We start from the raw sequence: 28,000 nt of genomic DNA, 5'->3' as shown, positions 1-28,000 counted from the left end.
TATTTGTATCAATGTCAAAGTGCCATTTATGATATACTGATATTATCCCTCCAAAGAATTCATTACAAAATGTACAAAATCATGTTTATTACTGTACTGAAGATTTCCCACTGACATGGACAAATAAAAAAATAAGTGCTTTAATAAGTGTTTTAATTATACAAAGCTTTGAGCTTGCTTTGCCTCGCAAATCTGCACTACTTACAAATGACAGACACATTAAATTGATCAAATTACTTAATATTGATTGTGTGTGCCACATATTCCCTGAGAAAAATAAATCATTACAAGGGTGAATCAGTACATTTCTTCATGTTCCTGTGATTTCAAAGTTATGACATATCTCTGGTGCAAACACAAGCAATGACAGCATAAATCATACTGACTGGAGAATACAAAAAAATGTAAAAACAGTGAGAGGACAGACTCACAGGTGAGAGGGGAATGATGTGACTTAAACAGTTAGTGTAACCGTAAATGTTCCCAGACTGTATCACCATATATAACTTGAAGTTTCAGCTACTGCCTTGTTAATACTAGTATTATATCTTTATATAGTCACATAAATCCCCCTTTCACAAGATACAATGTTTGTACGTTTATATATGTTTTTGACATCTATTTTCACAGTCTTATCAGAGGCAGAATTGTAGAGACATGAGCAATGCTTACAGATGCCCACTACTCCTGCACAAACATTCAAACCCATTCATGCATGGACCCTGACTATTTCTACAATAAACAGATGATATAGTCAAACTTGTAAAACCTACAAATTTGAAAGATACGACACATGGTTTACAATTGGCATTGATATAATATATAGCACCCAATTTAGACAAATTATCCTATTTTTGACCCCAAAAAAACGTGAAATTAATGCCATTCATTCCTGGAGCTAGCTTCCTGCACTAGAACTCATATGTGCTCATGCTGGTGTTGATGTGTGTGATTGCATTGCTTGTTGTGTTTGTGATCCAGTTCCAGCAGTTTCAGCATCTCCTGTATAACGGCCTGAAGAGCTCTGCCCAGCTCCTGGCTGCTGTAGGGTTTTCCAAGTGGAGGCACATGGATGAAGGCAGAGTGACCCTGGCCCAAGTACAGAGAGGTGTAGTAGGTGTAGTCACACAGATACCTGCCAAGAAAAGGATGTCAGGTTATGTAAAGTCTGTATTATCACATTTCTACTTCGCCAAGCAGAAGTGAGAGTTAAAGGGGTTTGCATGTGCCAAAGGCTATGAGCCAACTTGGCAAAACAGTAAAGGCTGTTAAGACTCCAAGACATTTCAAAATGAGTCATGAGACAATCTCAATTATTATGCACATTTGCAAGTATTCAGTGTAAAACCATCTCTCTACTCGTAACAGTAGGCCTGGATATCTATGAGTGAAAGATGTTGGTAGAACAGTTACTTAAAACCAGATTCCACGGACCAAAAAGCTAAGACACAAAATTGTATTGTATATTTAATATAGAATAAACAGACCTCTAAACATTTTGTCATTACAAGTACATACATTACAAGTTTATGGTCTTATTCAGAACAGGCATGAAAATAGAGGCTATGCAATGTTTAATTGGCTGACTGTAGGGAATTATGTTATCATTTACTGCATCATACTAATATATTTCCCTGTATACAGAATAACAATAGTAACATTACTGTTATTAATGATCATGTGGTTTTACCACAGACTTAATTTAACTAACTTATGTTTTTCATTTATTTAACTTCCTTTCTATTTTTTCATTTTAAAATAGAGCTACACACAATTTTAGTTTAATTTACATTTTTGCTTTAATTTGAGGTCTTTTTTATAGCAGAAATTTTGACATGAAAATATTGAAATTAACGACGGTGAATTCCATTCAGCTGCTGTAATTCATAGGGGCATTTTCACAGCAGTCATGTTGACATGTCATTGCAAGGTATACACAGGTGTAATTAAAAACATCAATTAATTCCATTAAGGGCCACTGCCCCGATGTTGTGCATGCTGGCTCACTGAAATGGCTGTGACACACTGAATAGAACGGGACCATCATTCATTTTATTAATAACACATGTGTTTTCCCCACCATGACATGTCCAAATTGCTGCTGTAAAAAAGGCCTATTGTGCTTGTTGTCTCACTGGAACACTGTCATGGCTTACTTAGACACTTAAATAACAAATCACCATCACTTATGTTATTAGTATCACCTGGGCTTTTCCTACTATGACAAGTAGTGTGTGCATGTTTAAATCACATCACTGACCTTCCAGCATCCTTAGATACAGAAATAGTGACCTCGAGGTCGGAGTTATTGGCCCTTTCGCAGACTGTATCCATGTCCAGTACAGAGTGTATGCAGTCGGGGCCGCTGTCCATGCAGCACTGGGACGCTGGGCAGAAGCTGCAGTTGTCCAGGCGTTTGTAACCCTTGTTGTGGCCGCACTGCTCCAGAGTGACAGTGGTGGCTAACCCGGAAACACCGACATGGACCACCAGCTGCTCAAAGGACCCCATAAGACAGAGGTTTTTTTTATTGATTGATGGATTTTAACAACCTTTGAATGAAAAATGGGTTTTCCATGTTCAGTATCATGTATTGTATTATATACCTGTGGCTGGTGCTCTTTCCACAGAGATGGCAGTAGGCCCTGAACAGCCTGGTATTCAACAGGAATCTCACACACATGAAGGTCTACTGCTTCACCCAACCCCAATCGCTCCAGTTCCTGAGCGCAGGAAAGATATATAATTAATTGCAGTCTTAAAGGGTTTAAAATGCCAAAAAATTAAACAAAATGACAAACCCTAAATAAGGTGAGGAAAAACTGCATTTTACTAATTTAAAATGGACTCCCCTATTTAAATGTCATATTTAGATTAAGTCCTTAACTGGCACCTTTGTTAAAAACAGACAACCTGGATAATGATTACCTGTACTGCCACCCAGCTGGCGTTTACTGCATGCTTTCCAAAAGGCTCAAAACCTGCATAGAAAAGAGCAGCAAAATAAAGAGAGACAGTGCAGCCTAGTAAATAATTAAGTCAGTATAGATGCTTATCTTTTTTGAACATAGGTGATAAGGGTGAATGTAAAAAAGGACTCTTAATGAAAAAAAGTCCAAAGGTTGCAAGTTAAACATTAATTGTAGTGGTAGCAGAGGCACTGAATTATTATTTTTCCTGCAGTTAAGCAGCAAAATGTTTTTTTACATATATTGTTATTCAGTCTCCTACAGAAGAAAATCTTTGATTCCTTATCTAAAACAAGCACACCAAATCCCTACTTTCCTGACAGCAGCATTACACTCTGCAAGACCTCAATGTCATTACATATTAACAATATGAACACAACCATTAAAATGCAGCTCACAAGCAGAAAACTTAAAAAGCTGCAACAGGACTGTATTGACAATAAAGAAATCCTTTAAGACACATTTGTCTTCTCCAGTCCTCTTACCAATTAAAACCTCTCACCTGTTACTATTACTTTCTTCTTATTGGCCATTATCCTTGGTTGTTATGACAAGAAATGTCATAGATGTATAATAAGCTGATCAAATTTCCCAAACAAAAATCCCAGGATTGTCTGCGCTTGCTGTTGTTTTCTTCTGGTTAAAGGCTGAAAGGAAGTGACATACCAAATGTGGATGGATCATACTGCCATCTACTGTATGGGCATGAAAATGTCAACATCAGTTCATCCTACAGTAATGCCTTTGGCTAAGAAGTGAAAGAAAAACCAACAAAGGAGGACTCGTGAATTTGTATTTCTTCAACATGCAGCACAAGACACTTTTGGAAAGAGGACAGGAGAAGATGAAAACTGATCGTTTTAATCCAACTGTTGTAATGCAATAGAATGTAATTCAAGACATGTGTGTGCTGAAAATGAAAACCGAGCATCTGCACTGCATTCACAGATTAAACGTTAGAGAAGCCGCCTCGTGAGTGGCCAGCTGAAGTCAATGAAAAACAACCTCCCCTCCATCAATGAGAACCGTTGAGACAGCCTATAAAGCATTTAACCCCCAACCAGCTGCTCCAGTTGAGCTGCTTAGTGGTTTTAATGGGTAGCTCCCAGGTGTGAATGTAAGCAGTGTAACAGCGTGAGAGTGACACAGGGCGTTGCTGAACATGCGAGGCCTGTTAGCTTATCCCGGGGGAGTTCAAGTCAAAGGACACTTCTCTGGCTGCGGAAGGAGAATTTGTATCTTACACAACCTCTGACACACTCCATTACCTGAGTTTAGAGGACAAACGTTCTTCCCAGTTGGTTTTTTCATGAAGGCACAGCTAATCTAATATCGCCCAACAGCGATTTTTTTTTCATTGGCGGTGCCGTCCACACCCTTGTTGCGAAATGACTCACACATTCTGGACACTGCACCCTATGTGGCTCCACACTGGCACACCGAAGAAAATATGCTCTCCATAGGGTGGAGATTTATTTTTTTTTCTTGGAAGAGTCTTTTGTGGTTAATGTTTCAAACAAATGTCTCTCATTCATGCCTCTACAGTAACAGAATCAACATTGATTTCTGCCTCTGAAACACATCACAAACACACTATTACACCTCCACCAACCACCTACACAACCTGCACTGCAGACGCTAACAGCCCCCTCTCTTCCCTCAACCCGTTCACCTTCCTCCCTCTATCTCGCCTGCGTCACTTGCTATGTCAGCGTTGCCATGGAAACTAATGATGCCCTCTCTGCTCCGTGGTGCTGATGCAGACAGTCTGCTGACGTCCTCGCTGTGTTTGGGCAGAATAACAATAGTCCTGTTTCCATCACAGGGCCAGACTAAGTGCCTTATACAAAACATACTTGATGTATGCTATATTTGTCTCTTTTAATTTCTCTCTATTCTATAATAACCTATTATATTATACTATTTTCTGTTCTGCACGATTCTATTGTATAATGCTCTCTATTCTATCATATAATGTCCTTTTATATCATGGTTTACATTAACCTGTTCTTTTTCTATTCTGTTGTATTCTATTTTATAACATTTCATTACATTCTTTATTTTTAATGCTCTACTATACAATGTTCTACTACATTCTATTATGTTCACTTTTGTATTATTCAGTTTATTTTATATTCTCTTCTATTCTTTCCTGTGCTCCTCTATAATGCTATATTCTATTATACACTGCTCTATTTTATTATTCTATTCTATTTTAATCAATTACTCCTATCTTAAAATGTTTCATTTCTTCTGTAATAGTGTACTTCTTAATTTCATTAGAAGGAATACATATATTTAAATGCCTGCTATCTCACAGCCTTATGAATAATATTTGTGAAACTTAAATCTGTGCAACTATTATGGAACAAATTGTATAAATGAAGACACTGAGATAGCTCAGGATCCACCAGCCATTTAACCAATTTCCAAATGCTACTTTCAATCACAGAAAACACATGGTTTCCCCATTCTCCTGTCAATGTTTCCTTCCCTTTTTTCTAGAGAAGCTCAGTTTCCCCAGAAACACTTTCAGAGCACTTTAGATGTTGTATCACTTCATTTCATTCTCTTGTACTTGTGTGGGGGCTGAATGTAACTGGAACAAGAAGTGTTCGCATGGTTAGTATTAGAAGACTGATGAAGTGAGATGAAATGTGAACTTGAGCACATCACTTAAGACCAAATGATGTTTGGCTCCGGATCCTAGAGTCTCATTTTATGGAATAGGGAACTCAGTACAGGCATAAAGATTACACTCAACTTGTGTGTTAAACCTATGTAGAATCAATCCTGCGCTGATTACAAATACTCTATTATAAGTTTGAAGTCTTTAAAAGTACCTAAGCCTAAGTTGAAGGAATATTTTCTCTGTTCTTTCCTTGGCCCTGGCCTATTACACCTTCCCCGCCCAGTCTCTGCTCTCTTTTGGCGACCCTGAGCTTTTTTATGCTATGACATCAAACCACAATGCATTGCACTGTTTGTAGTTTACCTAGAGTCTCCATAGCAATAAAGACCGGTTCGGCCCCTTATTCAAATTAAACCGGAAACCAACGTCATTTCGGGCCAATCTCCGAGCTCTGGAGTGACATAATGGAATTTTTAGGGCTAGAAAGCGAGCGAGGTCTGGAGCTGCGCATAGCAGTCGTGCCAATCGGGAAAAGACAATATCGTCCTCGGGCTGAAGAGACACATCAGAGCCCCCCAACACATCAGCACAAGTGGTCGTCTGATACACACGAGAAGAGGGGAAAACAGAAAGAAAAACAAACAAGGATCAGCTGATTTCCTCATGTTTGGAAAAGGATTGCAACACTCCCTCATGTGAGGGTGGAGAATGGAAACAACCCTCTACCCAGGCACCGTGAACACTTCGAGGGTCCACAGCATCTACTCCCACAGCACCATGATGAAGAAGGACATTAATCTGAACCTGGACGACCACAACTCCGAGCTCAAATCCAACACAGAGGGACTCCTCAACTCCCCGGATTTGGGGCTCTTGAAGCTGACCTCCCCGGACTTGGAGCGTCTTATCATCCAGTCAAACGGACTGGTCACCGCCGCCGGCCCGGCCTCCCAGTTCCTCTACCCGAAGTCCGCCAGTGACGAGCAGGAGTTCGCGGAAGGTTTCGTGAAGGCGCTGGAGGATCTCCACAAGCAGAACCAGCTGAGCGAAGCGGGGTGCGTGTCCGTGGACAGGCTGGAGCTCCTCGGATCCGCCAACGCAATCGTCTCCGGCGGACTTCATGCTTCAGACCTTCCTGTTTACACTACATTGAACGGCTATGCGGCCAGTCCACTCGGAGCCAGCTCCATCAACTACTCCACGGACAGCATCCCCTTCCCTCCTCCTCCGTCTCATCTGGCCGGCTCTCAGCAGCAGCAGGCGGCTGCGGCTCTCTCACGACTCCAGTCGGCTGGGTTGGTGAAGGACGAGCCTCAGACTGTACCAGACATGCAGAGCTTCGGGGACAGCCCTCCTCTGTCTCCCATCGATATGGACAACCAGGAACGCATCAAGGCGGAGAGGAAAAAGCTGCGGAACCGGATAGCCGCCTCCAAATGCCGCAAGAGAAAACTGGAGAGGATCTCTCGGCTGGAGGACAAGGTGAAGAACCTGAAAACACAAAACACCGAGCTGGCCTCCACAGCCAGCGTCCTCAGGGAGCAAGTGGCCCAGTTAAAGCAGAAGGTGATGAACCATGTCAGCAGTGGATGTCAGCTTTTACCAAACCAGGTGCAGGCTTATTAAATCTCACTTATGGAGCTCTTCCTGGATGTTTATACGACTCTAAAAACATTTGCATTTTTTTTGTAACACAAAATCTTTATCATTGATATGAGGCCATTGTAAATGAGCAAGCCTGTAACTGAGGAGCAGAGGACATTTGCACCAGCACAGTGCAAAAAGACAGACATTGATGAGAGCTGCAATTCTACTGGAATAATGACAGGTTAACCAGCAGCAGGTGTGGGCTGCAGCCTCCTTTGATTCATGAAAATATGGCAGTGTTGCAGCAAACAGACTCATTTTGTTGCCCTACATTTTTTGGGAAGCCATGTAGCAAACTGCTATAAAGTGGACTAGTGTGGGATAGTGTTTATATGTGTGTAAGCTGGACAATCTCAAGACGAGTGCAACCAAACACCGAGGTGTCACCAAGTGCTGTCACCCAATGTGTAATATAATGCCTTACTTGTTTACAAGCACTTAGCAATGACAAATATATATATTTTATTTACTGAAACATTTCTTATTTTACATATGGTCTTACTTCTTGTTGTTCTCTCCTTTATTTTGTTGCAAAAATGAACACTGCATGTCTTGTCGCTTTCGTGTTCAGTAACTATTGTATTTTGTTTTCATTATGGTGGCTGCTGTGTACTTCTTCAGTCACCAAACTTCCATGAATGTATGTGTACGTGCTGAGAAAACCTATCTATCCATGTGTAATGGACTTTTAAGTCTCAAACTGACATTTATTAAATTCACTACATTACTAAAGCTCTCGTGTTCTGTTTCTTACTAAGAACGGGGGGCTCCGCTTGCTTTATTAGTTAGAAGGAACATTTGCAAGAATAATGAATAAATGCATACCTTTGCATGTGTCTTCTCTTATAAAGTTGACACTGTGGGTGTTGTATATAAGTGCAGTAGGGGGAAGCTGAACCAAACCATAGATGGTCAAACAACTCTGAGGGTAGAAAACAAGTCATTATAGCAGAGTTATGCCCTCTGCTGGGCACAATACAACCTACTCTAAACCATTTTCTGAAACATCAGATGTGCTCTGAATGTAAATTGGTAACTTTTTGGAATAATTGTTGAACCACCATAAAACTCTTTTAGAATTTGTTTATTGATTCCTCATTTTAGCAAATCTGGCATTACAGAATTACAGCACAATTCACACAACTAATACCCGACAGGCAGAAAATTCCTATTTACAAGAGCTATTTACGGTAGGGAGGAAGAACAAGAGGAGAGTTGAACAGGACCGAGAAGTGTTCCTAAGTCACTGGCAAGTTTACAGCTGTAGCAAAACACAATAAATAAAGTAACAAAAAAAAAATCAACAAACGTCAAAAGTGGACCACTGCAGTAAGAATCAGCGATTTATCGAAGCGTTCAGAGTATTTACTTTACTTCCCATACAGTGTTTCTCTTTAAAGCTCCTGCGCAGAGTAGGAAAACATTAACACACAGGTTAGTGCAAGTCTCACAAAAGTCTAACATCACTCTTTTTGGCTCTAAACATGTTAAGATGTCTTCGGAAAGAACAATTGTTACTTGACTGCCTTTACACAAACTGTACTCAAGTACAGTAGGTGTATTACAAACCTTCAGCAGGGTAGAACACTGCGAGTATTTGGGTGTGGAGAGAAATTACTCCTATTGCTCTGAGAGAACAGTCTGCTTTTACTCCAACAAGTCTTGGAAGTTGCATAACTGATATCAAAAGACAAACAAACTTCCCACCAAAGCTGCGCTGATATGATAAGAGATTCTTAAACTGGAAAGCTTTAATGTTCCTCTTGAGGAAGCATCTTAAGCTTTATACTCACTGTAAACACAAATACATTTCATTTTAAAGCTGGGAGAGTTTAAGCAATTGAATACTATTGAACATCTCCTTAAAAAGTAGAGTGCAGACTGCAATGAATAAGTTAGGAAGAACATTATCTTAAAAGTAAATGAAGTTATAAATAATACAAAATAAATAAGCTTTATTTTGAAATAACTTAAATGTTGAAAATATTTCCGCATGCCTTGCATGACTTACATAAGGTTTTGTACTGTATTACACGAGCAGACAAATCCCTAACCGTAGCATCATAGAGAGAACTCACAATTTGACATTTAACATGCTTAAAAACATAAGGTTCCCCCATAACGTAGAGATAAAAATATCATCCAGCATGACACAAGAGACTATCTGAAGTTGATGGAGAGGTCAGTGGTAGAACAGTGCTCACACTGAATCACATGCCTTTCTAGGTGCAAGTTGCACATTGTATGCAGTGATTGAACGTTAATACAATGAGAAGGGGTTGTGGGCTTAACATGTGAAACCTTTACCCCATTTGGTACCTCCAAGTACTGAAACTATAGGACAGACGGGTTTAAAATTCAGACAGCAGCTCATACAAATAAACCATCCGATCAACAATAATCTTTTAAAAAAATCATGCACCTCTCACTAAACCACAGGTAGGAACCCAATATCCAGATCATTATTTTATAATATACTTATTTATGTATATATATTATTTATGCATATCTATTGACTTTTAAACATTTATACACTTTTCTCAATGCAGTGAGAGACATCCCTTATCTTTCTATTCTGTCGAATGTCTTAAAAAATAGTAACAAAAAGTATTTTAAAAAAAGACTCACTGCCATCCAAATTCGCTAGAAGAAATAAAAATAAAAACAATCGTGGAAAGAGGCTAAACATTGATAATAATAAAAATAACTTATTATTTGCATGACCTTTGCTATTCTTACTTTCGTTCCTAAAATTAAAAGAAAAAACTAACTTTCAAATGACTCCGTTCGGACATCAAACTTGGTCCGCAGTTATTTGTAGAAACTCGATCACAACACTGACAAGGGCCGGTGATTTCACATGCTCAAAACCACACCCAACCAACTCAAAAATGTAAAAAAGAACAAAAAAACAGCAACGCTATCCACAGTAACAAACCTATAAATTTCAACGAGACTGAAAGTAAAACAAATTTGTATCCATTTAGGTTTGAGGCGCTAGTGCTGAGTGGAGGATCCACAGCCTTTTATAGTAAAACCCAATTGCAGACATGTCAACAAGGAATGATGGAGTCTAAGCCTTCACTGGCCTTTTATAAGTCTGTTATGATAAGGTTTGTGTGTGTGTGTGTGTGTGTGTGTGTGTGTGTGTGTGTGTGTGTGTGTGTGTGTGTGTGTGTGTGTGTGTGTGTGTAAACATGTTCAAGTAAGAAAAAAAAAGACATGTTGGGATTGTACCACTGTTAATTGTTCTTCACCCCTCTAACTAAGTTAGCACCACCACATGTGGATAATGCTCTTAGTGTAGAGAGAGGGGTGGAGAGTCTAAGTAGTCAGGTTGTGTTTTTTCTGTATGGCAGTGTTTGTGTGAATTAACTGTGTATATGAAACAGAAAAAGAATGTGAGAGACAAACCGTTAAAAAGCTGTGTGGATTTTAGGACAGCAGACAGTGTGTGTGTGTGTGTGTGTGTGTGTGTGTGTGTGTGTGTGTGTGTGTGTGTGTGTGTGTGTGTGTGTGTGTGTGTGTGTGTGTGTGTGTGTGTTTAGCAAGCACAATCTTGATGGGACCTCTGTGGCTGCTCGCTGAGCTGCGGTCCCTGTTTAGTACCAGTAACAGTCGGGTCGTTGTTGTCCAGACTGTCTGACATCCTCTCACAGATGATGTCCACCAGCCGCTCAAAGGTCTGCTTCACATTGATGTTATCTTTAGCACTTGCTTCGAAGTGCTCAAAACCTGCCGGGGGTAGAGACAGAGGGAGGCTATGGTTACACTTATTGTACAGATGTGAGGCTTACCCAGTTGATCCACTTATCTCATTGTGTCAGGAGACATCAAGGCTATGGTCAGACAGGCAGCTCAAACCTCAACAATTTTCCCACCATATCAGACTTGTGAAAGTTTATTGTTCAGATCATACTTAAACATATTTTGTAGGTGGTTTGAAATTAAGTCCAATCCCTGTCAAGTTACACGTAATACTATGACTCAGTCTGACCACTTGGATCACTCCGTTCCCACAGGAAGAGCAGAAAGTTAGCTTCAGTAAAAAAAAAATTAGCTACCCAACTCTGTGTGCCTCTGAAAATTGCTTTACAAAACACTGAAGTGTTGATAGTCGGCATATGTTAAAATGAATACATAGTTAAGACTGGGGTTCATATGGCTCACCTGCATAGCTGCCTTTGATCTACAATTACTTCAGCTTAAGTTTTTGCAACATCAGTTTAAAACATGTGGAAATTATGTAATGTGGCAAGAAGAAAACTGTAACCATGATGACATACAGTACAGTATGCCAACTATGGAAAAGGGAATTAAAAAGGGTTATAAAACAAGACATTTTGATGACAACACAACCTCTAAAATGAACCGAAATCCCCCTGTCCAAATAGAACCCAAATATTGTGTATTTTAAAGTTTAGATGCATATAAAGGAATGTTATTTTATGGTCACCATTATATATATTTTTCATTTATATACCCAGGAGAGGAGTGGAGCAACAGTGGAAAAGCAACAGAGACATGTTATCTAGTTTTTCACTCTGACCAGCTGACTTACCCAGCTGTTCTGACAGCTGTCGGCCCCTCTCAGCGGCGACCACTCGTTCATCCTCCATATCACACTTGTTTCCCACCAAGAGGACCTGGGCATTGTCCCATGAGTATGTCTTGATCTGGGTCGACCTGTTAAAAGATACAGTACAGGGTGTTGAACCTATATAGTCTGACTGAGTTTCACAAGCATCTTTTCTCTTAGATTCTAAAGTAGTTCTTACAAAGTACTGAGGGCTCAGTACTACAACAGACCTAACACACAAGTTTTTGCTGCTGAGAAAAGAAAAATGTATCTTCTTTAACAACCATCATTCCCGTTAGTTAAAATCCCATTTTAATTACGAACTTCATTTTAAGATATGAGAAAATGGAAAAGCCATTGGCATAGCTACAAAAGAGTAACCATGTTAACATAACACACGTCACCAGACCGGTTTCTAGGAAGTCAAGCTCAACTTTATTATTCAAACCACTAATCTGGTTAAAAAAACAAGGACAAATGTTAAAAGTTTGACTACATTACTTCCAGTTTCAGTTTGACTGAGCAAAATGATGAATAACAGTGCTTTCATCCATCATTTCACTTGCAAACAGATGCAACATAATAGGATTAAATGCAGCACTTGTTTGAAACGTGTTCTTCTGACTACTCGTCTGGTTGCCCAATCCACTGTGTGTAAAGTCCCAGATTTCGTAAATTCAGCAGGCTGGCACATTGTGGTCACAATTACAGGAAAGCTGGGCTAAATGCATACACACAGACATACATACTCAGGTGTCACTCACCAGTCTTGAACAGCGTTGAAGGACTCCTCGTTGGTCATGTCATACATGAGGATGAAGCCCATGGCTCCCCTGTAGTAAGCTGTGGTGATTGTCCTGTAGCGCTCCTGGCCAGCAGTGTCCTACACAAAAAACATCATTTTTAATTGAGGAATATTTTCGAGTAAACATGCTCTGGTCATCGCTTATGGACATGACATGGTTTCCATCCATTAGAGATGCTCTTGCTCGGTTGTGGTTTAAACATTGTCATTTCCATGTAGGAGTAAATTGAGCATTGGTAACAAGACAGTAGTGTGTGGGTCTTTTTGTGCAGATCCTCGTCACCAAGCACCTGCAAAAGATTTATGCCTTTTGAACGTGCCTCCTGATGATTGTGGAGGTTTAATATGAAGCCAAACTCCCAGGACCATTAGGAATTCCTCTGCCGTCCCTCCCGTGTAATAAGCAATTGGTCCCAGGGTCAGGCTTTACGGCTCATGTTAAGAACACTTCAAGGGTATGGCCATTACACAGCAGATGATGTGATTTTGGGGACAGCTGGTAATCATTAGAGACACATGGAAATAGAAATCACTTCATTCACAGATGTGATGGGGCAGCATGAAAAACAGGCATTCTTACTTAAGACGGTCTGCAGGTAGAAACTAAAGTAATTCGGTTGAATTAAAAGTACTGTAGAGCTGCAACGATTAGTTGATTTTTTTTTCCATGGAAGGAATGTTAATATGCAACATTTTGAGAATTGATTAATTGTTTGAGGCACCTTTCAAGTCAAAAATGGCAAAAACTATCTGGATGCAACTTCTCCAATGTGGGATTTGCTGCTTTACTTTTTTTTTCTGTATGTTAACTGAAAATGTGGGGGTTTTGGACTGTTAGTTGGAAGAAACAAGACATTTGAAGACGTCACCTTGGACTCCGAGGTATTGAAATAAATATTTTCTGTCATTTTGTACACAAAACAATTTTTTGAGAAAATAATCAGCAGATTGATCAATAATTTAAATAATCGTTAGTTGCGGTCGTCATTGCTGCATCGTTCTGGGCTACTTTAAAAACCGCACTGAGGCAAGGTTCCATATGTAGATATAAACAGCTCATTCTAAGGTAATGAAAAGAAAATAATTATTAGTTGCAGGCAATAATACACTTATGAAAACAGTTATGAATGTTATATCAAATGACTGCCAATAAGTCTCCCTAAAGCCTACACACTGTACCTTTAAAGGGAGAGCAGTAGTTCAGGCTGCATTTTCTTAATTGTGTGCTATTCAGCTCTCACATATATCTTAACTGTTTTTCTAATCATACTGTAAGCCTTTTTGGCAAAGGGTGTCACTGTATTATGGAGGGAAATATAATTATGAGATATGGACTTCGTATCAGCAGATAGAGAGAAAACATTTGATTGATGCATTTGTAGTAATTATGTAAAGCATTGTAAAGTGTAGCCATAGTCTTCACCACCTATTACCCCCTTTCTTCTTCAGTGGTACCTGAGTCAAGACAGCACTGTGGCTATGAATGCAGAAAGCATCAATAAGCAAAGCAAGTTGAGTTTTAAATTCCTTTTCACAACTCTTCAGGCTTTCAGAGTAAAATGTCAGTATGTCTCCCCCACGTCTCAATGCATGCGTATCTTCACTTCCTCACCCATATCTGCAGCTTTATCCTCTTGTCGTTCCTGTAGATGGTCTTCACCTTGAAGTCAATGCCCACTGTGCTGACAAAGGCTGGCGTGAATGAGTCGTCTGCATAGCGGAAAAGGAAGGACGTCTTTCCTACGCTGCTGTTGCCAATGATGAGGATTTTAAACATGTAATCAAAGTTCTGGTCCGAGGACTCCTTCTGTCCGTATGTGGCATTTGCAGACGCCATCTATGCAAGGATTGAGATCACATAATAATCAGTTACAAGGGAGTTGTTAGAAGAAACAGCATGTGATAAAACAAATACCTTAATATAACCCAATACAACAACAACACCACCATCACAGGTGACAGTTGCAAAGACAACCAGTGTTATATCAAAGTCTCCATGACATGTACTCAAAAACTAGACATTATATAAATCTACAAAGGTAGAGCTGTTGTATTTGATTACATCAGATTAGGTAGGCCCTATATTCACAATTTTGTGTCTACTCCCTGTAGATACAGTGTCTTACACAATTCGCCTGTCACTGGATGAAACATTCATTGTTTGGTTGAAGTAAATGATAAAAATGAAACAATACTGCCTCTGTACCTTTTTATAAAATACTGCTGTTGAAGTTTAGGACATGTGACAGATCACCACACCTTTTGTCAATTAGTTTGCATGTTTTTGTATTATTCATACAAAACACGTTTCAATTGGTCTATAGATGGAAAAAAAAATAAGAATAAATGACTACTGACTTCAGGATGAACAGGACCAACCCCTGATAACACAAAAGACCTATAGTTATTAAAATATAATAATACAATAAATCTAGCATTATATCAAAGGTTAAAAGGTGTACAACAAATCTGAGAAATAAAAGACAAGACAGAGAACATGTATCAAGTGGGCCAGGCAGCTGTCAAATACCTAATTTACTATTTTACTAGACTGACTAAATCTGGTTGCTTTGCTCTTTTCCAAACTCATATGTGGCATCACAGAATCTCACCACAACCAACAGACCATTTTGTGAGGTCTACCATGGTACCAATGCACAGAAAACTGAGATACAGTACCAGTCAAAAGTTTGGACACACCTTCTCATTCAATGGTTTTTCTTTATTTTTATTTTTTTTCTACATTGTAGATTAATATTGAAGACATCCAAACTATAAAGGAACACATATGGTATTATGTGGTAAACAAACAAATGCTCAACAAACCAGAATATGTTTTATATTTTAGATTCTTCAAAGTAGTTGAATGAACTTTTGACTGGTACTGTACAGATCATCATTATTCTTTAGACAGACAAGAGGAAGACCATCTGGACCCCATATGGCCTCATTTAACCCTGGATGGGGTTTTTGGAGTCAGTATCCTCTGCTGTGTGACGCCAGGTTACACTCACAGACATCATCAAGGAACAACAAATAACAGCCGTTTCGCCAAGAGGCTTTGTCAATACAACCAGCCAATGCCCACACACAGCCCTGAGGGTTTCCACTTCATGTCAATAACACTGGTCGGACAAGGAATGTAGCTACACCTCCGCCCATCGCCAGATAAGAGTACATTACATTACATTACAGTCATTCAGCAGACGCTTTTATCCAAAGCGACTTACAATCAGTAGCTCAAAGCTTATATTACATATCATTCACCCATTCACACACTGATGACAGGCTACCATGCAAGGTGCCACCATCAGACTCTAACTAACATTCATACAACATCCAGTCTGTCACTGGATGAAACATTCATTGTTTGGTTGAAGTAAATGATAAAAATGAGACAATCCTGCCTCTGTACCTTTTTATAAAATACTGCTGTTGAAGTTTAGGACATGTGACAGATCACCACACCTTTTGTCAATTAGTTTGCATGTTGCACACCGATGGCAAAGCCTTCAGGAGCAACAAGGACGGAAGTACTTCAGCTTAGCAGGCTAAGCATCAACTAAACCAGCTATCCTTTCCCATCAGGACGACAGGAAACCTCCATGGAGCAAATGATGAATGACCGTATGGTTGGACAGAATTTGCCTCGTAGTAAGTGAGAGGATCTCAGACTAGCAGGCCACGCCCGTAGTCCCACCTGACAGTGTCTGACCACGACGTGCTCCCAATGCAACCGGCCTGAGCCACATCCTTATCCCAAGTGGAGCTTATCTGGCGTTAGCTGGTGAAGCTAGCTGCTTGAAATGGACAGTCTGGTTCATGTTAGCAAGAAAAAAAAACACTTAAAGAAATGTACAAGGCTTTCTGTCACACATTACCTGGCTGCTAGTTATTAATACACATCAAACGATTGAGAGCAAAACAGAGAAAAATGCAAGTTTTAGCCTTGCAATTAAGCTAGCATCGCTAGCTTTAATGCTACCGCAGCAGACCGTTACCAGTGCTTAAGGAGCTAGCTCCCAGCTAACGTTATGTCAAATGAAGGTTACTCTTCTTCCTTTACGACTACGTTTTCTGCCAAATGCACGATATGACAACCGACAAACAATCTGGATATAATCCATTGCAACTGTTACATTTAACTCGGCCCCGCAATGACAGATAAGCGCAGGTTTACCATGAGATGAGTGTTTTATCCGCCGAGCCCCAGAACCAGCTTTGCACCTGCAGTCGCTTGTGCGCCTCTTGATTGACAGCCCCGGCATAAGCGGGTACAAACAGAGTGTAAGGATGATTGGCACGACGATTGGCCAATCAGAGAAGAGGATCCGTTCATTCACACAGAGCCCCGCCCCCACCCATTCTGCAAATGATTCAGAGGCGATCATTCAGTATGGTGTAATATCAGATTAAAAAAAAAAAAAAAAAAACGTATTGAGAATGTTACAGAGGTTTGACAATACTTAAAGTATCAAAAGTAAAGGTACTTTCAGAAAACTCATGTCACTAAACTATTTTCATACCAAGAAAAACATGAAAGTTAGTTATTTTTGCTTATGTATCACGTTATTTGCAGACAATAAAGTAATAAAAAGAAAAGGAAAAAAGATGAGTTTAGTCGAAATTATAAAGATTGGTCTCTTTCAGAGTTTTATATTATCATCGATTTTATATTATTGGATTATTATTACAGATGCATAAACACATTGGCAGCTTTTTTGTGCTGAAGTTTGTTCAGGTATTGCCAATTTTCTTATGTTCCTTGGGTTGTTTATTCTATAAATTAATGATGTGTTTTGTATATAGCCAACCTAATAACTACAGCTGTCAAATGAATGATGTGTTTTGTATATAGCCTACCTAATAACTACAGCTGTCAAATGAATGATGTGTTTTGTATATAGCCTACCTAATAACTACAGCTGCCAAATGAATGATGTGTTTTGTATATAGCCTACCTAATAACTACAGCTGCCAAATGAATGATGTGTTTTGTATATAGCCTTCCTAATAACTACAGCTGTCAAATGAATGATGTGTTTTGTATATAGCCTTCCTAATAACTACAGCTGCCAAATGAATGATGTGTTTTGTATATAGCCTTCCTAATAACTACAGCTGTCAAATTAATGATGTGTTTTGTATATAGCCTTCCTAATAACTACAGCTGTCAAATTAATGATGTGTTTTGTATATAGCCTTCCTAATAACTACAGCTGTCAAATGAATGATCTGGAGTAGATTCCCATCAGCAGGTGGCTGCTTGTTAAGAGATTGCCATTGTGTAACAACAAGAATACTTTACTATGTTTTATAATTTAGTTTCCTCATAAAAGCAGAGAACAAGACTTCAAAGAGTGAAGGGTTTTTCTTTTATTGGCAAGGCATACAGTTCTAGTTGGAGAGAGGGCTAACACACCCACAGTTAAAACAGCAGAGTTTGGATTGTCAAAGCTGCAGTCTTAGTTCATGATCCTTATTCTATTATCTCTAAGAACAGAAATACTGATCTAGGATGACTTGAGGCTGTGTGACTATATTATCTTCACTATGAATCAAACACATCTCAGATTAGCACACTTACTGTAAGATCACGTGATCTGTTCAGATCAGTAGAAACAGAGGAAGAAAGGAGATGAGAGATGTTTCAGAAAACTCATACGTAAATCTGTCACTAAACTATTTTCATACCAAGAAAAACATGAAAGTGAGTATTTTTGCTTATGTATCATGTTATTTGCAGACAATAAAGTAATAAAATGAAAAGGAAAAAAGATGAGTTTAGTCGAAATATGTCCTGTGTGACTTTCTAGACATCAAGCTATACTAAACCTCAGACTAAAAAAAGTCTACTGTTCCATCGTTTCTGACAGATAATATAGAAATAATAAATAAACTGTACATGAAGAACTGTGAGGAAAATACACAAAATCAAAAAATTAGTGACACGCAGAGAGTCAGACTGAATATTCGCATGTTGTGCTCGTTAATCTGTTAAATAGACCTTAATGTTGAAGGCATCCTTGAGTGTTGGTCTGTTTGGTGCTGTTTATGGCTACAGAAAGGATTGCACATGTTTAATCCAGCATGACAGTGAACACATCTATGACCAGAAAAAAAATCCCACATTTGAAAATAAGGCATCAAAAACCTCTTCAGCTTGTTCACACATTATCACATGATTTACTCTGTTTCATGGTAATAAAATAAAATGTTTCTCCACAGGCTAGGTTTTGTAAATTCTCTATATGCTCTTCTTGAAATCCTGCAGTCAATGTCATGCATTTTAACAAAACACACTTGTTCCTGCAGTCAATTATAAAAAGAACTTCAGTCTCTCCAACATCTGACCTTTAAGAGCTGTAATGGTCCAGCCCGTATAATTCAACTCAACCACCAGGCTATTTGCCAAAAGAAAAGAAAAAACAGTGAAACAGTCACTATACATGTTCAACTGTACTGGAAGTGCAGAACTGTAAAAGTACCATACAAAGTGCTTTGGTTTTTTCTTAGCAAATACATCAAAAAAGTCGACCCAGTCATTCACTCACACACACAAAAAACACATCACTGTTTTAAGACAATATCAGTTTCAGTTACTGTTTGAACAAGAGTTAGAAAAAAAGGGACAGACACTAGGGTCAGATTGGCACACAGGGTGCTACAATCAACCAACTTTATCAGTCACTGATGGAAAGTAGCCAGTGGCAAAATGGAAATTACAGTACGGGTTGTGTCATGCTTGCTTGGCACTTGTATTGTCATTGACTATGTCCCTGTGAAGAGCGAAATATTGATCAATGAGAGAAAAAAAAGAGGAAAAAAAATTCTGGCATATGAAACTGTCTTGTTTTTTGAAGTTACAATGATGCTAACATCCTTTTTTGCAACCCATGTGGTTTTAACACATTGCCCTTATCAGTCTAGTGATGTATGCAAGTGACTGCTTCCAGAAACCGTATTTTATTAGGTGGACGCTGTGTGTAACACATTATGTAGTAACAATAATGGACTTCAATGAATGGCTCAATGCATTCATAGCTGTACTGCAGCGTTTAGCTTTTTGCATGATGTCTGTGCTGGTTGCTTGACAGCGATGGACAAGCTGTTTTTTTGTCAATAGCCTCCAATGTGTTCATGTTTGGGCTCAAGTTCTTAAAAACAACAATGAGGGCTAGTTATGACCAAAACTGTAAAGTGCTAAACTTGAAAGCAAACTGATAAAAAGGGTGCCAAATATTAAAAACGCAAAAAATAGTGACTTGAATTAAAACAAACAAACAACAAAAATATAAGAGCAATGAAAACTGAAACATAACTGATATTTTGGCTAGTCCTACAGTTAAATACGTTTTAAATGTATTTTCCATATTGGCCTATGCAAAACCTTGCAAATTATTTACCTCCAATGCCAGAACTTCAGTTCCACTTGACAACACTGGGAGGCACCATGTGCACAGCCCACATTGCTTTGGATGTAATTCCTTCACTGACCCTGGCTCACATTTGTCGCTGCCAACATCATAGTTTAGGGAAATAAAAATGGAAATAGTAAGCTTAAAACAACTGAAAATTTCAAAATAATATTTGCTACCATCCACTTCATTATAGTCATATTTGTCTGAAACTACTGCTTGCTGAACACAATTAGATGGGCTGTGCAACCCCAGCTGAAAGGAGTGCTACTCATACAATAACAATGATAGAGTCACTCAAAATGTCTGCTACATTTAAGGTTTCCTGCATAAAATCATGCTTAGCTCCTTTCTTCCATTACTTTGCTTACAGTCTTCTATTTACTGTATCTTCCTTTACTGTATTTCACTGCATGTGGACCTAAATAAAAGACAACAGAATAAACAAACACTAAAAATGCAGGCAAAACAGCATCATCCCGGTAAATTGTAAATTTGGCAAGATGTCTTACAAGATGTTGTCTTTGTTTCGCTCATTCATCATTTCCTCACTTTCTTCACAAAAGGGGAAGACAGTTGCGTCATTTGTTGTAGTAGACCTTGAGTTGGCTGGTAGAGGGCCGTTTTGTTTTAAACGTCTTATTGTCTCGGTAGAACTTTATCCACAGTATGTCTGACTGAGAGACACAGAACACAAAGGACTTGTCAGAAACTTGGTTTCCTGTCCTCAATTAGAACAGTGACTCAGTCTATCTGTCTCTCTCCAGTGCAAATGACTGCTGTGTAAAACTGCAGACCTTCTTAACACCCCTCACACCCACCTGCACTCCCCACCCCAAGGCTAGCTGTCACCCTGTCGGCAGAAACCAGAGTTGGTGGTGCTTGGTTGGAGTGGGAGAAGGGGAGTGACAGAGGAGGCACCGAAATCAAGAAAAATAAACAAAAGGCAAAAAGAAATACAACTTTGACTGGTGCTATGTGCCAAGTCGGAAGCGTGGTACCCCAGAGATGCCTTCCTGGTCTGTTTCTCTGTCTTCTGCCATATCTTTTTCAGAGTCTAAAGAAAACGTCCGGCCTGAATCAGTAGAGAGCTTTTTGGTGAGCAGGCGAGTCGTAGCAGATACTGCATCAAATCCGCTGCCAGAATCAGTTCTGGATAGTTCAGGACCCCTACCGCCGCTGAAGCCCTCCTCTTCCTCAGGTGAACTCTCTGTATCAGACTCTCCCTCTTCTTCCAAGGTGAGCTCAAACTGGAACTTGTCGGCCGAAACAGAGCCACCGCCCCCGCTGAGCGTTGAGGATTCCCCGGCATGGGCTTCTTCCTGCTCGTCCTCTGGGTGGGGTGAGGGGCTGTGAGGGATCATGCTCTGATACCACTCTCTGTTATCCTCCAGTGTGTCCAGGATCTCCTGAGCATCTGGGTGGACAAGGTCGGCCCACGTCTCCCACAGAGGATGAACAATGTAGTCAATGAAACCCACCTGAAAGAGAGGGGAAAGAAGTTGTTTGTATATATACAGTATATATAGGCATTTCTCTTTTTTCTCCAAGACACTTTTTTTATTAAACTGTCTTCACTTTTTCTTCAGTGAATTTAAGACTAAATTACAGTAGTCGAATGAAGTAATCCGGTTTCAATGATGTACCTGGTTCTTCTCTATTGAGGCGTTTTGTTTGTCACACATGGGGCTGATCTCCATGCCCTTGTCTCTCTCCCTGTCCCCCTGGGTGAAAAACTCCACCATGATGCGGTCGGTCCAATTCCGGTACAACTCGAGAGGCTTGGTGGGGTTGCTCAGGTCTGCACAGTGCACCATGTTCTGAAGGACCTGCGGTGAAAAAAGCATATTTCTTTTCAGCTTTTTCAGTTGTTTTTATCAACCGTGAACTGAGATGTAAGCAATCTTAATAAAATGAGTTTCTCAACGTAAAGCCGAATTAATTGTATTTTGGTCACTTGGGACAGCAGAAAAAGTAGTACAGCTGAGTAGATAGTGTACAGTTGTTTTTTAGAGCTTTTATGTTGAAAACATCTGCCTGCTAGAATCCTGGTTGATAAGAGTGGGGAAACTGAACCAAAACAGTGAAGTTGTTGGCTGCAAAAACCAAAACTGAGCAGAAAGATGCTAAAATGCTCTGCAGTGATGAGAGTGATGCAAAATGTTGTTCTTGTTTTATTCGTTGTTCATATTAAAATGTTGATCAATGCAGCTCTAAAAATGATTGAAATGGTTCTCACCTGTATGCGGTCTGAGTAGTTGTCCAGCAGTAGGACTCCTAGACTGGTGACTTTCTTGGTCTCCACCATGGTTTTCAGGTCTGCCAGTAGGTTCATGTGTTTAGACATATCTGTGGCCAGCACCTGTAGGTTAAGCAAATACATTTAAAAAATTGAATTTAATAAAACAGAGTTACACATCAGACAGAAACAGTACCATGTCTGCAATCTCAAGGGTTCCACTGAAGTGTCCTACCATATCAATGACCATTTTGCGCAGCGACTGTCTCTGCTTTTTGCTGAGGTTCTGAAAGATGTCACAGTTATCTTCCTGCAGAAGCTTAAAGCCAACAGCCAGATGGTGATTCTCCAGCACGGACGAGTCATTGTACATCATGGCCAGCTCTGAATCTGAAAGCAAAAATGCAAAAAAAAACTGATTTTACAGACAGCACTTTAAATCACCTGAATGGGAAACAAATTTATGCAGAAACACATTTCTACACGGACTCGTGTATACAGGCACCTCATCCGCATAGTTAAATACACTCAGCACCCCCCAACGTTAACATAATCCCTGTGGAGCTATGCAAACTCACTGGTGTTGATGAGAAACTGATTGGAAACTCCAGGGTGATCCACATCATGGATGGCGCTTGCAAACAGAGCGGCAAGGATCTCCAGATCAGTAAACACAGCCTTGGACAACACAAGAAGGCAGAGACGATCAATACGTGTGTGTATGTGTGAGTGTGTATGCTAAACATGACAGGACATATACAGATGCTAGTGTTTGCTTTTAATAATAAAGTTTGTATCTGCTCTTAGTCTTGGTTGAGTTAGATTGTCTACCTCCAGAGCAGGTGTGGACAGTAAGACATGCGTGGACTGGACCACGTCTGCAGCATGGATGTTGTTGTGGTAGGCCACGTCGGCATGGTAATGATCCTCCAAAGTCATCATGAAGGTAACAAAAGTGTCCGCTGGAATCTTAAAGGACTTCAGAAGGTCACGTTCCTGTAGCAGCAGGAGAGAAAGAACACATCAGACACAGAGTTAGTCAGGGTAAAGCTCAATCATTTATTGAAATGTCTTTGTTACATCAATGCTTCAATCACTCATTTACTGTACTGTACTGTACTGTAATGATACCTGAAAGATGGTGTACATGGTGACCGTCAGTGGGCGACTCCCAGAATACTCAGAGACCTTGAAGATGTCAATACCCCATCTGTTTACATCCTCTAACTCCTGGCAGTAGACAGTAATCGCAGATATATATTATTACAACATACTATACAAGGGAGAATATCTTAAAAACAATGCAGAATGATTTGAATAGAGGTAAACAAGTGTTGAACTAGTCCTGATACCTTGGTTAGGAGTCCTTCCTGGCTGGCATTGACCCCAAAGCGTGGGATGGTGGAGGGGGCGAGGCTGGGGCTGTGGGTGGCCTTCTTCACACCGCTGATCTGGGACATGGGCCGCTTCTTCTTGTCCTTCTCCTTGGTTGGGGGAGACATGATGTCCATGTCATGTTGCTTCTCTGTCAGATGAAGACATACAAAATATTACCATTGCAGTCTCATAGTGATTAGCAAAACTTCTCTTTAACACAAAACATGTCATTTATGTGACACACATCTTTAAGTAGAGCTTGTAAAATTTACAAATTGAAGGTTATTTACCTAAGAAGTTACTGGAGATGAACTCAGACACCTGGTTCCCTGAACGGCTGGTTTCTGACAGCTGGGTGAGCTCTCGGTTCAGCATCCTCTTGAACTAAAACACACACAAACACAGACAAAAATGCATCCATGAGTTTGATCATACTCACGTTTCGCTAAAATGCAAACAGACTAAAACAGATCAAATCGGCATTATCTGTCATTCGAACCAATTTGGAAAATCCCTCTCGTTGAAGAAATGTAAACTTGTTGAATGCTATTAGGTTTTCATATGTTTTTTTAAGTTTTATGTCCCTGTGTCTGACATTTTACCTTCTGGTTAGGTGTATGTAGTGTGATTGCTTTAGACAGACCAAATTTAATGTAAGTACAGATGCCACAAAGCAACCAACAAAAGCAATTCTCAACTCTTGATTCCCTGTGCGCTGAAAGCAAAAATATGTAATTTTATATACGCTTAACTTACAAGAACTCATTTCTTGACATCATTATAAGAAACTCAAACACAGCTAACCATTAACAAGCTAGAAATATGGCCAGAATCACTACCACAACAACACCTAGATTCTTCCTTTGAAGCACGTGAGGCGGTGCAAAAAGTAATGATTGGACACAGAAAAATGAATGGCTAATTTTACCCGTAGTAGTCTGCACCCAAACACATGCATGCATGTGGATCAAGTTTATCAAATCAAAAATCTACAAATCTAATTGAAGCTGTCTAAAGTCTAAGAAAAAGTCCACTGTCACATCCCAACCACCAGTTGTTCACTTCACAAAACAAGCAACAAATGAGCCTCGAGCTGTCTCATCCCCTCCCACCCACTACGTCCCTCGCCTCCCCTTACCTGAATGAACATCCACGACACAGTGTTGAAATAAATCTCCTCTGGCATTTCAGCGCAAAGTCAAGCATGGGAGCAAAAATAAAACTGAGTGAGAGAGCTGAGCTTTCTGGTCGTACTCCTATACTGCTTGCCCGAGCAAAATCCAAAGCCAACAGACAGTCCACTGGTTAGTGCTGTGGAAGCTTTGATCAGTACGAGCCGAACAGATCGAAATAAAGAAACTGTTCAGAGGTCCATGGAAGAACATAAGTGTGGAAGCATGGCTGTTGGAATGCCGTGGGATGTGAGGATGCAAGGATGCAAGGCAGAGTAGCCACACTCCCTCACTCCCCCTGACTCGCTCATTCACTCAGTTACTGCCTGCTCCCCTATGTGTGTAAACAGAGGGAGAACGAGGTACTCTAATCTCCGCCTCCTTCCAAAAATGCCTAAGAATAGCAACCAATCCTGCGCCTGCTGCAGCAGAGGCTGGGAGACACCGAGGGCCTTCATTGGTGAGGTGATGTAAAAAGTAGGCAGGGCTGAGTATGTTGGAGGCGGAGGTTGTGAGACACACCATGTGCACCAAGTTTGAAGAAGATATGAAGGAAAAGCTTTGAATGGATGGAGGGGGGAGGGATTTCATTCATGTTGCCAAAAATAAAAACAGTACACCACGTGCAACAAATATGTGGGTATATATATATATACCACCATAATGAAAATGATCGTAAACATAAGATAACAAAATATATTAACATGGCCTTAGCATAATGGTAATATAATATTATAATATATGTTGATGCTGCAGCAATGAGGGGGTTTGCCTCCCATGAAGCTCCTGGCTCCGCCACATGACTGGTGGCGTGTGTAATGATATGTGTATCCAAGCAGGCATTGTATATGACGTATAGGCAAGGCAGGCAATGTGCATGTATACAACTGGAGGAAGTGTGTGTAAGTGTGTGTTAGCATGTGTGGGAGGTCTGATCATGGAATCACACGAGCACCGGGCACCAGTCTGAGGAGACGGACACACGTAGTGAGAATGGATGGGGGATGCCGTTTGTCTAGTCTCTATTTGAATGCATGAAGCCATCCCGCTCATTCATGAAATAAGCCCCTCTCCCATCTGTCGACGGGTGGGAAAATCTATTAATATTTTCTTGAAGGATTCTCTGTATTAGTGAGCTTTCATATTTGTTTCAGATCACACACAATCCAAATGCTTTGTGTTGTACTAGGAGCCCCCTCTCATTTAGGCAGCAGAAGATTGCCACCCATTAATGAAGAACTGATGAAAATGATCAACATGTCTTTAGTCAACATTACATTACATTACAGTCATTTAGCAGACGCTTTTATCCAAAGCGACTTACAATCAGTAGTATATTACATATCATTCACCCATTCACACACTGATGACAGGCTACCATGCAAGGTGCCACCATCAGACTCTAACTAACATTCATCATCCAGTCCACACCGATGGCAAGCCTTCAGGAGCAACTTGGGGTTAAGTGTCTTGCCCAAGGACACATCGACTGCCGAGGCCGGGTATCGAACCACCGACCCTCTGAATGGAGAACTACCTTGCTCTCCACTACGCCACAGCCGCCCCATTTGACATTAAGTATTGCCTTTATCATCTGTTCTAATAAAAAAAACAATGGCGTATTTCATCTCAAAGGGGAAACATCAATTCATAATATTCAATATGATTGCTAAAGAGTTTACACCACAAGCTAAAATTGAACTTTGGTTAAAGGCTGCATTGACTCCAATATGTTAAACTCTTTCAATGAGATGAACATTAAAATACTGAAATTCTATTATTAAAAAATGTACTAGCTTCGACCTCGATGACTTCAGGGTCATCTACTGTACAGTGTTCATGGAGTTGGAGTCGGACTACCTCAAAAATGGCAACAAGGTGGACATGACTAATAAAATCCTTCAGGGGGGTGAATCACAGTACAGATTAGAGCGAGTACACTGCACTGCAACCTTGAACTATTAATATTACCCTGAACAGTGTGGCCGTGTGTATCTACCTTTCATCCTGTCACAGGTGTGTATGTTCAGTATATCACTTTGGGGCTGTTATTATTATTATCATTGTTATTTATTTTTTTATTATCAAGCTGAAGTACCTTGTTGGAAGCCATCTCACTGACAGAGTGTCGAGTTTTCAGTGTCTCTAGTTGTTCCAGACACCAGTCCAGCTCATCTAACGTCTCTATGGCCAGCTGCTGGTGAGGCTCCTCTGTACCACACAAACACAGCAAAGCATTATGGGAAGGATACAACTTGTACAGAGCATGCACATTCTGTTTAGATTTCCAAAAGCTTGTTAAACTAGAGCATAAAATGAGCTGCGAATCTTCTGTTCTTGTTGTTTGAGATGTCATCAGTGGTGGAATGTAACTAGGTACAAATATGATGTACTCAAGTATTTAAATTCATTGTGCTTTATACTTCCATTCCACTACATCTTTCGTCACTTCTTACTTAACATATCAAGATTTCACAAACAAGACACATGTTGAGCTTATAAAATAAAATGGCAGAATTGTAGATCAATCTGCACAGCATTATGTACAGTATAACAGCTCAAACTAACTCCACCTCAGCAGTAAAATGTAAAAAGCTGAGTTTACAATTTTACAAATATTATAATAAATAATTGTGAACACTAACAGGGGCCATTGTTTGTACTGAGTACTCTCATTTTGAAACAATAAGTAAGTTTCTTACTGTTAATACTTACATACATGTCTTTAAGTGACATTTCCAATGCAATTTAAAGCAGTATTCTTACATTGTCGTATTGATACTATTACTTACTAAAATAATCTGAATACATCCCCCACCACCAGTGAACTTCATGTATTTGTGAATGACGTTCATTTACTAATTCATTACTGTGACGTGTAACCAGTAACCTAAATTTCAGAATTCACAAATGTAATCATGATAATGTCCTTGACGTCTCCATGTCTTTCAGACCAGGGTCAGTGTTGATTATGGGATATTGATTAGTAGATAGCCCACTCTAATACCTGTACCGACCTGCAAGGCTGGTCTTGCACATGGATGGTGGGTTGTTGCCTGAGGACCGCGTCCTGTAGACAGAGATCATTCAGTCAGCAAGGAAAAGTCATACTGTAACCACAGCATGATTATATTTGTCATGTGTGATGGTGAAAATGCTAGA

At 39.9% G+C, this 28,000-nt stretch overlaps 4 protein-coding genes across 4 annotated transcripts in view; 1 reads left to right on the top strand and 3 right to left on the bottom strand.

The window, feature by feature from the left end:
* Positions 1-95: 95 nt before the first annotated feature.
* On the bottom strand, positions 96-3,603 carry LOC129088978 (pyroglutamyl-peptidase 1-like). Its single transcript, XM_054596274.1, has 5 exons — positions 3,472-3,603; positions 2,929-2,981; positions 2,607-2,723; positions 2,261-2,493; positions 96-1,135 (listed from the first exon to the last, which is right to left on the bottom strand). Exons 1-5 carry the CDS (start codon positions 3,500-3,502, stop codon positions 919-921), a joined length of 651 nt encoding a protein of 216 aa, XP_054452249.1. The 5' UTR covers positions 3,503-3,603; the 3' UTR covers positions 96-918.
* A 2,450-nt stretch (positions 3,604-6,053) lies between these two features.
* Positions 6,054-7,972, top strand: LOC129110790 (transcription factor JunD-like). The gene has a single exon (XM_054623007.1). The coding sequence runs from the start codon at positions 6,310-6,312 to the stop codon at positions 7,225-7,227; it is 918 nt and encodes a 305-aa protein (XP_054478982.1). The 5' UTR covers positions 6,054-6,309; the 3' UTR covers positions 7,228-7,972.
* A 364-nt stretch (positions 7,973-8,336) lies between these two features.
* Positions 8,337-16,884, bottom strand: rab3aa (RAB3A, member RAS oncogene family, a). Its single transcript, XM_054623030.1, has 5 exons — positions 16,813-16,884; positions 14,245-14,469; positions 12,592-12,710; positions 11,810-11,934; positions 8,337-10,983 (listed from the first exon to the last, which is right to left on the bottom strand). Exons 1-5 carry the CDS (start codon positions 16,813-16,815, stop codon positions 10,793-10,795), a joined length of 663 nt encoding a protein of 220 aa, XP_054479005.1. The 5' UTR covers positions 16,816-16,884; the 3' UTR covers positions 8,337-10,792.
* A 1,119-nt stretch (positions 16,885-18,003) lies between these two features.
* The window catches only part of pde4ca (phosphodiesterase 4C, cAMP-specific a), a 49,410-nt gene continuing 39,413 nt past the window's right edge, over positions 18,004-28,000 (bottom strand). Inside the window, exons 6-16 of the mRNA XM_054622984.1 lie at positions 27,856-27,908; positions 26,937-27,049; positions 23,957-24,050; positions 23,642-23,814; positions 23,421-23,519; positions 23,121-23,285; positions 22,868-22,967; positions 22,525-22,679; positions 22,290-22,412; positions 21,697-21,879; positions 18,004-21,531 (exon numbers count right to left, since the gene is read on the bottom strand). Coding sequence (XP_054478959.1) covers positions 21,025-21,531; positions 21,697-21,879; positions 22,290-22,412; positions 22,525-22,679; positions 22,868-22,967; positions 23,121-23,285; positions 23,421-23,519; positions 23,642-23,814; positions 23,957-24,050; positions 26,937-27,049; positions 27,856-27,908 — 1,765 coding nt within the window. The 3' untranslated portion in view covers positions 18,004-21,024. The remainder of the gene's footprint in view (positions 21,532-21,696; positions 21,880-22,289; positions 22,413-22,524; positions 22,680-22,867; positions 22,968-23,120; positions 23,286-23,420; positions 23,520-23,641; positions 23,815-23,956; positions 24,051-26,936; positions 27,050-27,855; positions 27,909-28,000) is intronic.

Source organism: Anoplopoma fimbria, chromosome 3 (genome assembly GCF_027596085.1).
Source record: "Anoplopoma fimbria isolate UVic2021 breed Golden Eagle Sablefish chromosome 3, Afim_UVic_2022, whole genome shotgun sequence".
In the NCBI taxonomy this organism is placed as follows: Eukaryota; Metazoa; Chordata; class Actinopteri; order Perciformes; family Anoplopomatidae; genus Anoplopoma; species Anoplopoma fimbria.
This window is presented reverse-complemented; position numbering and strand designations above follow the sequence as displayed.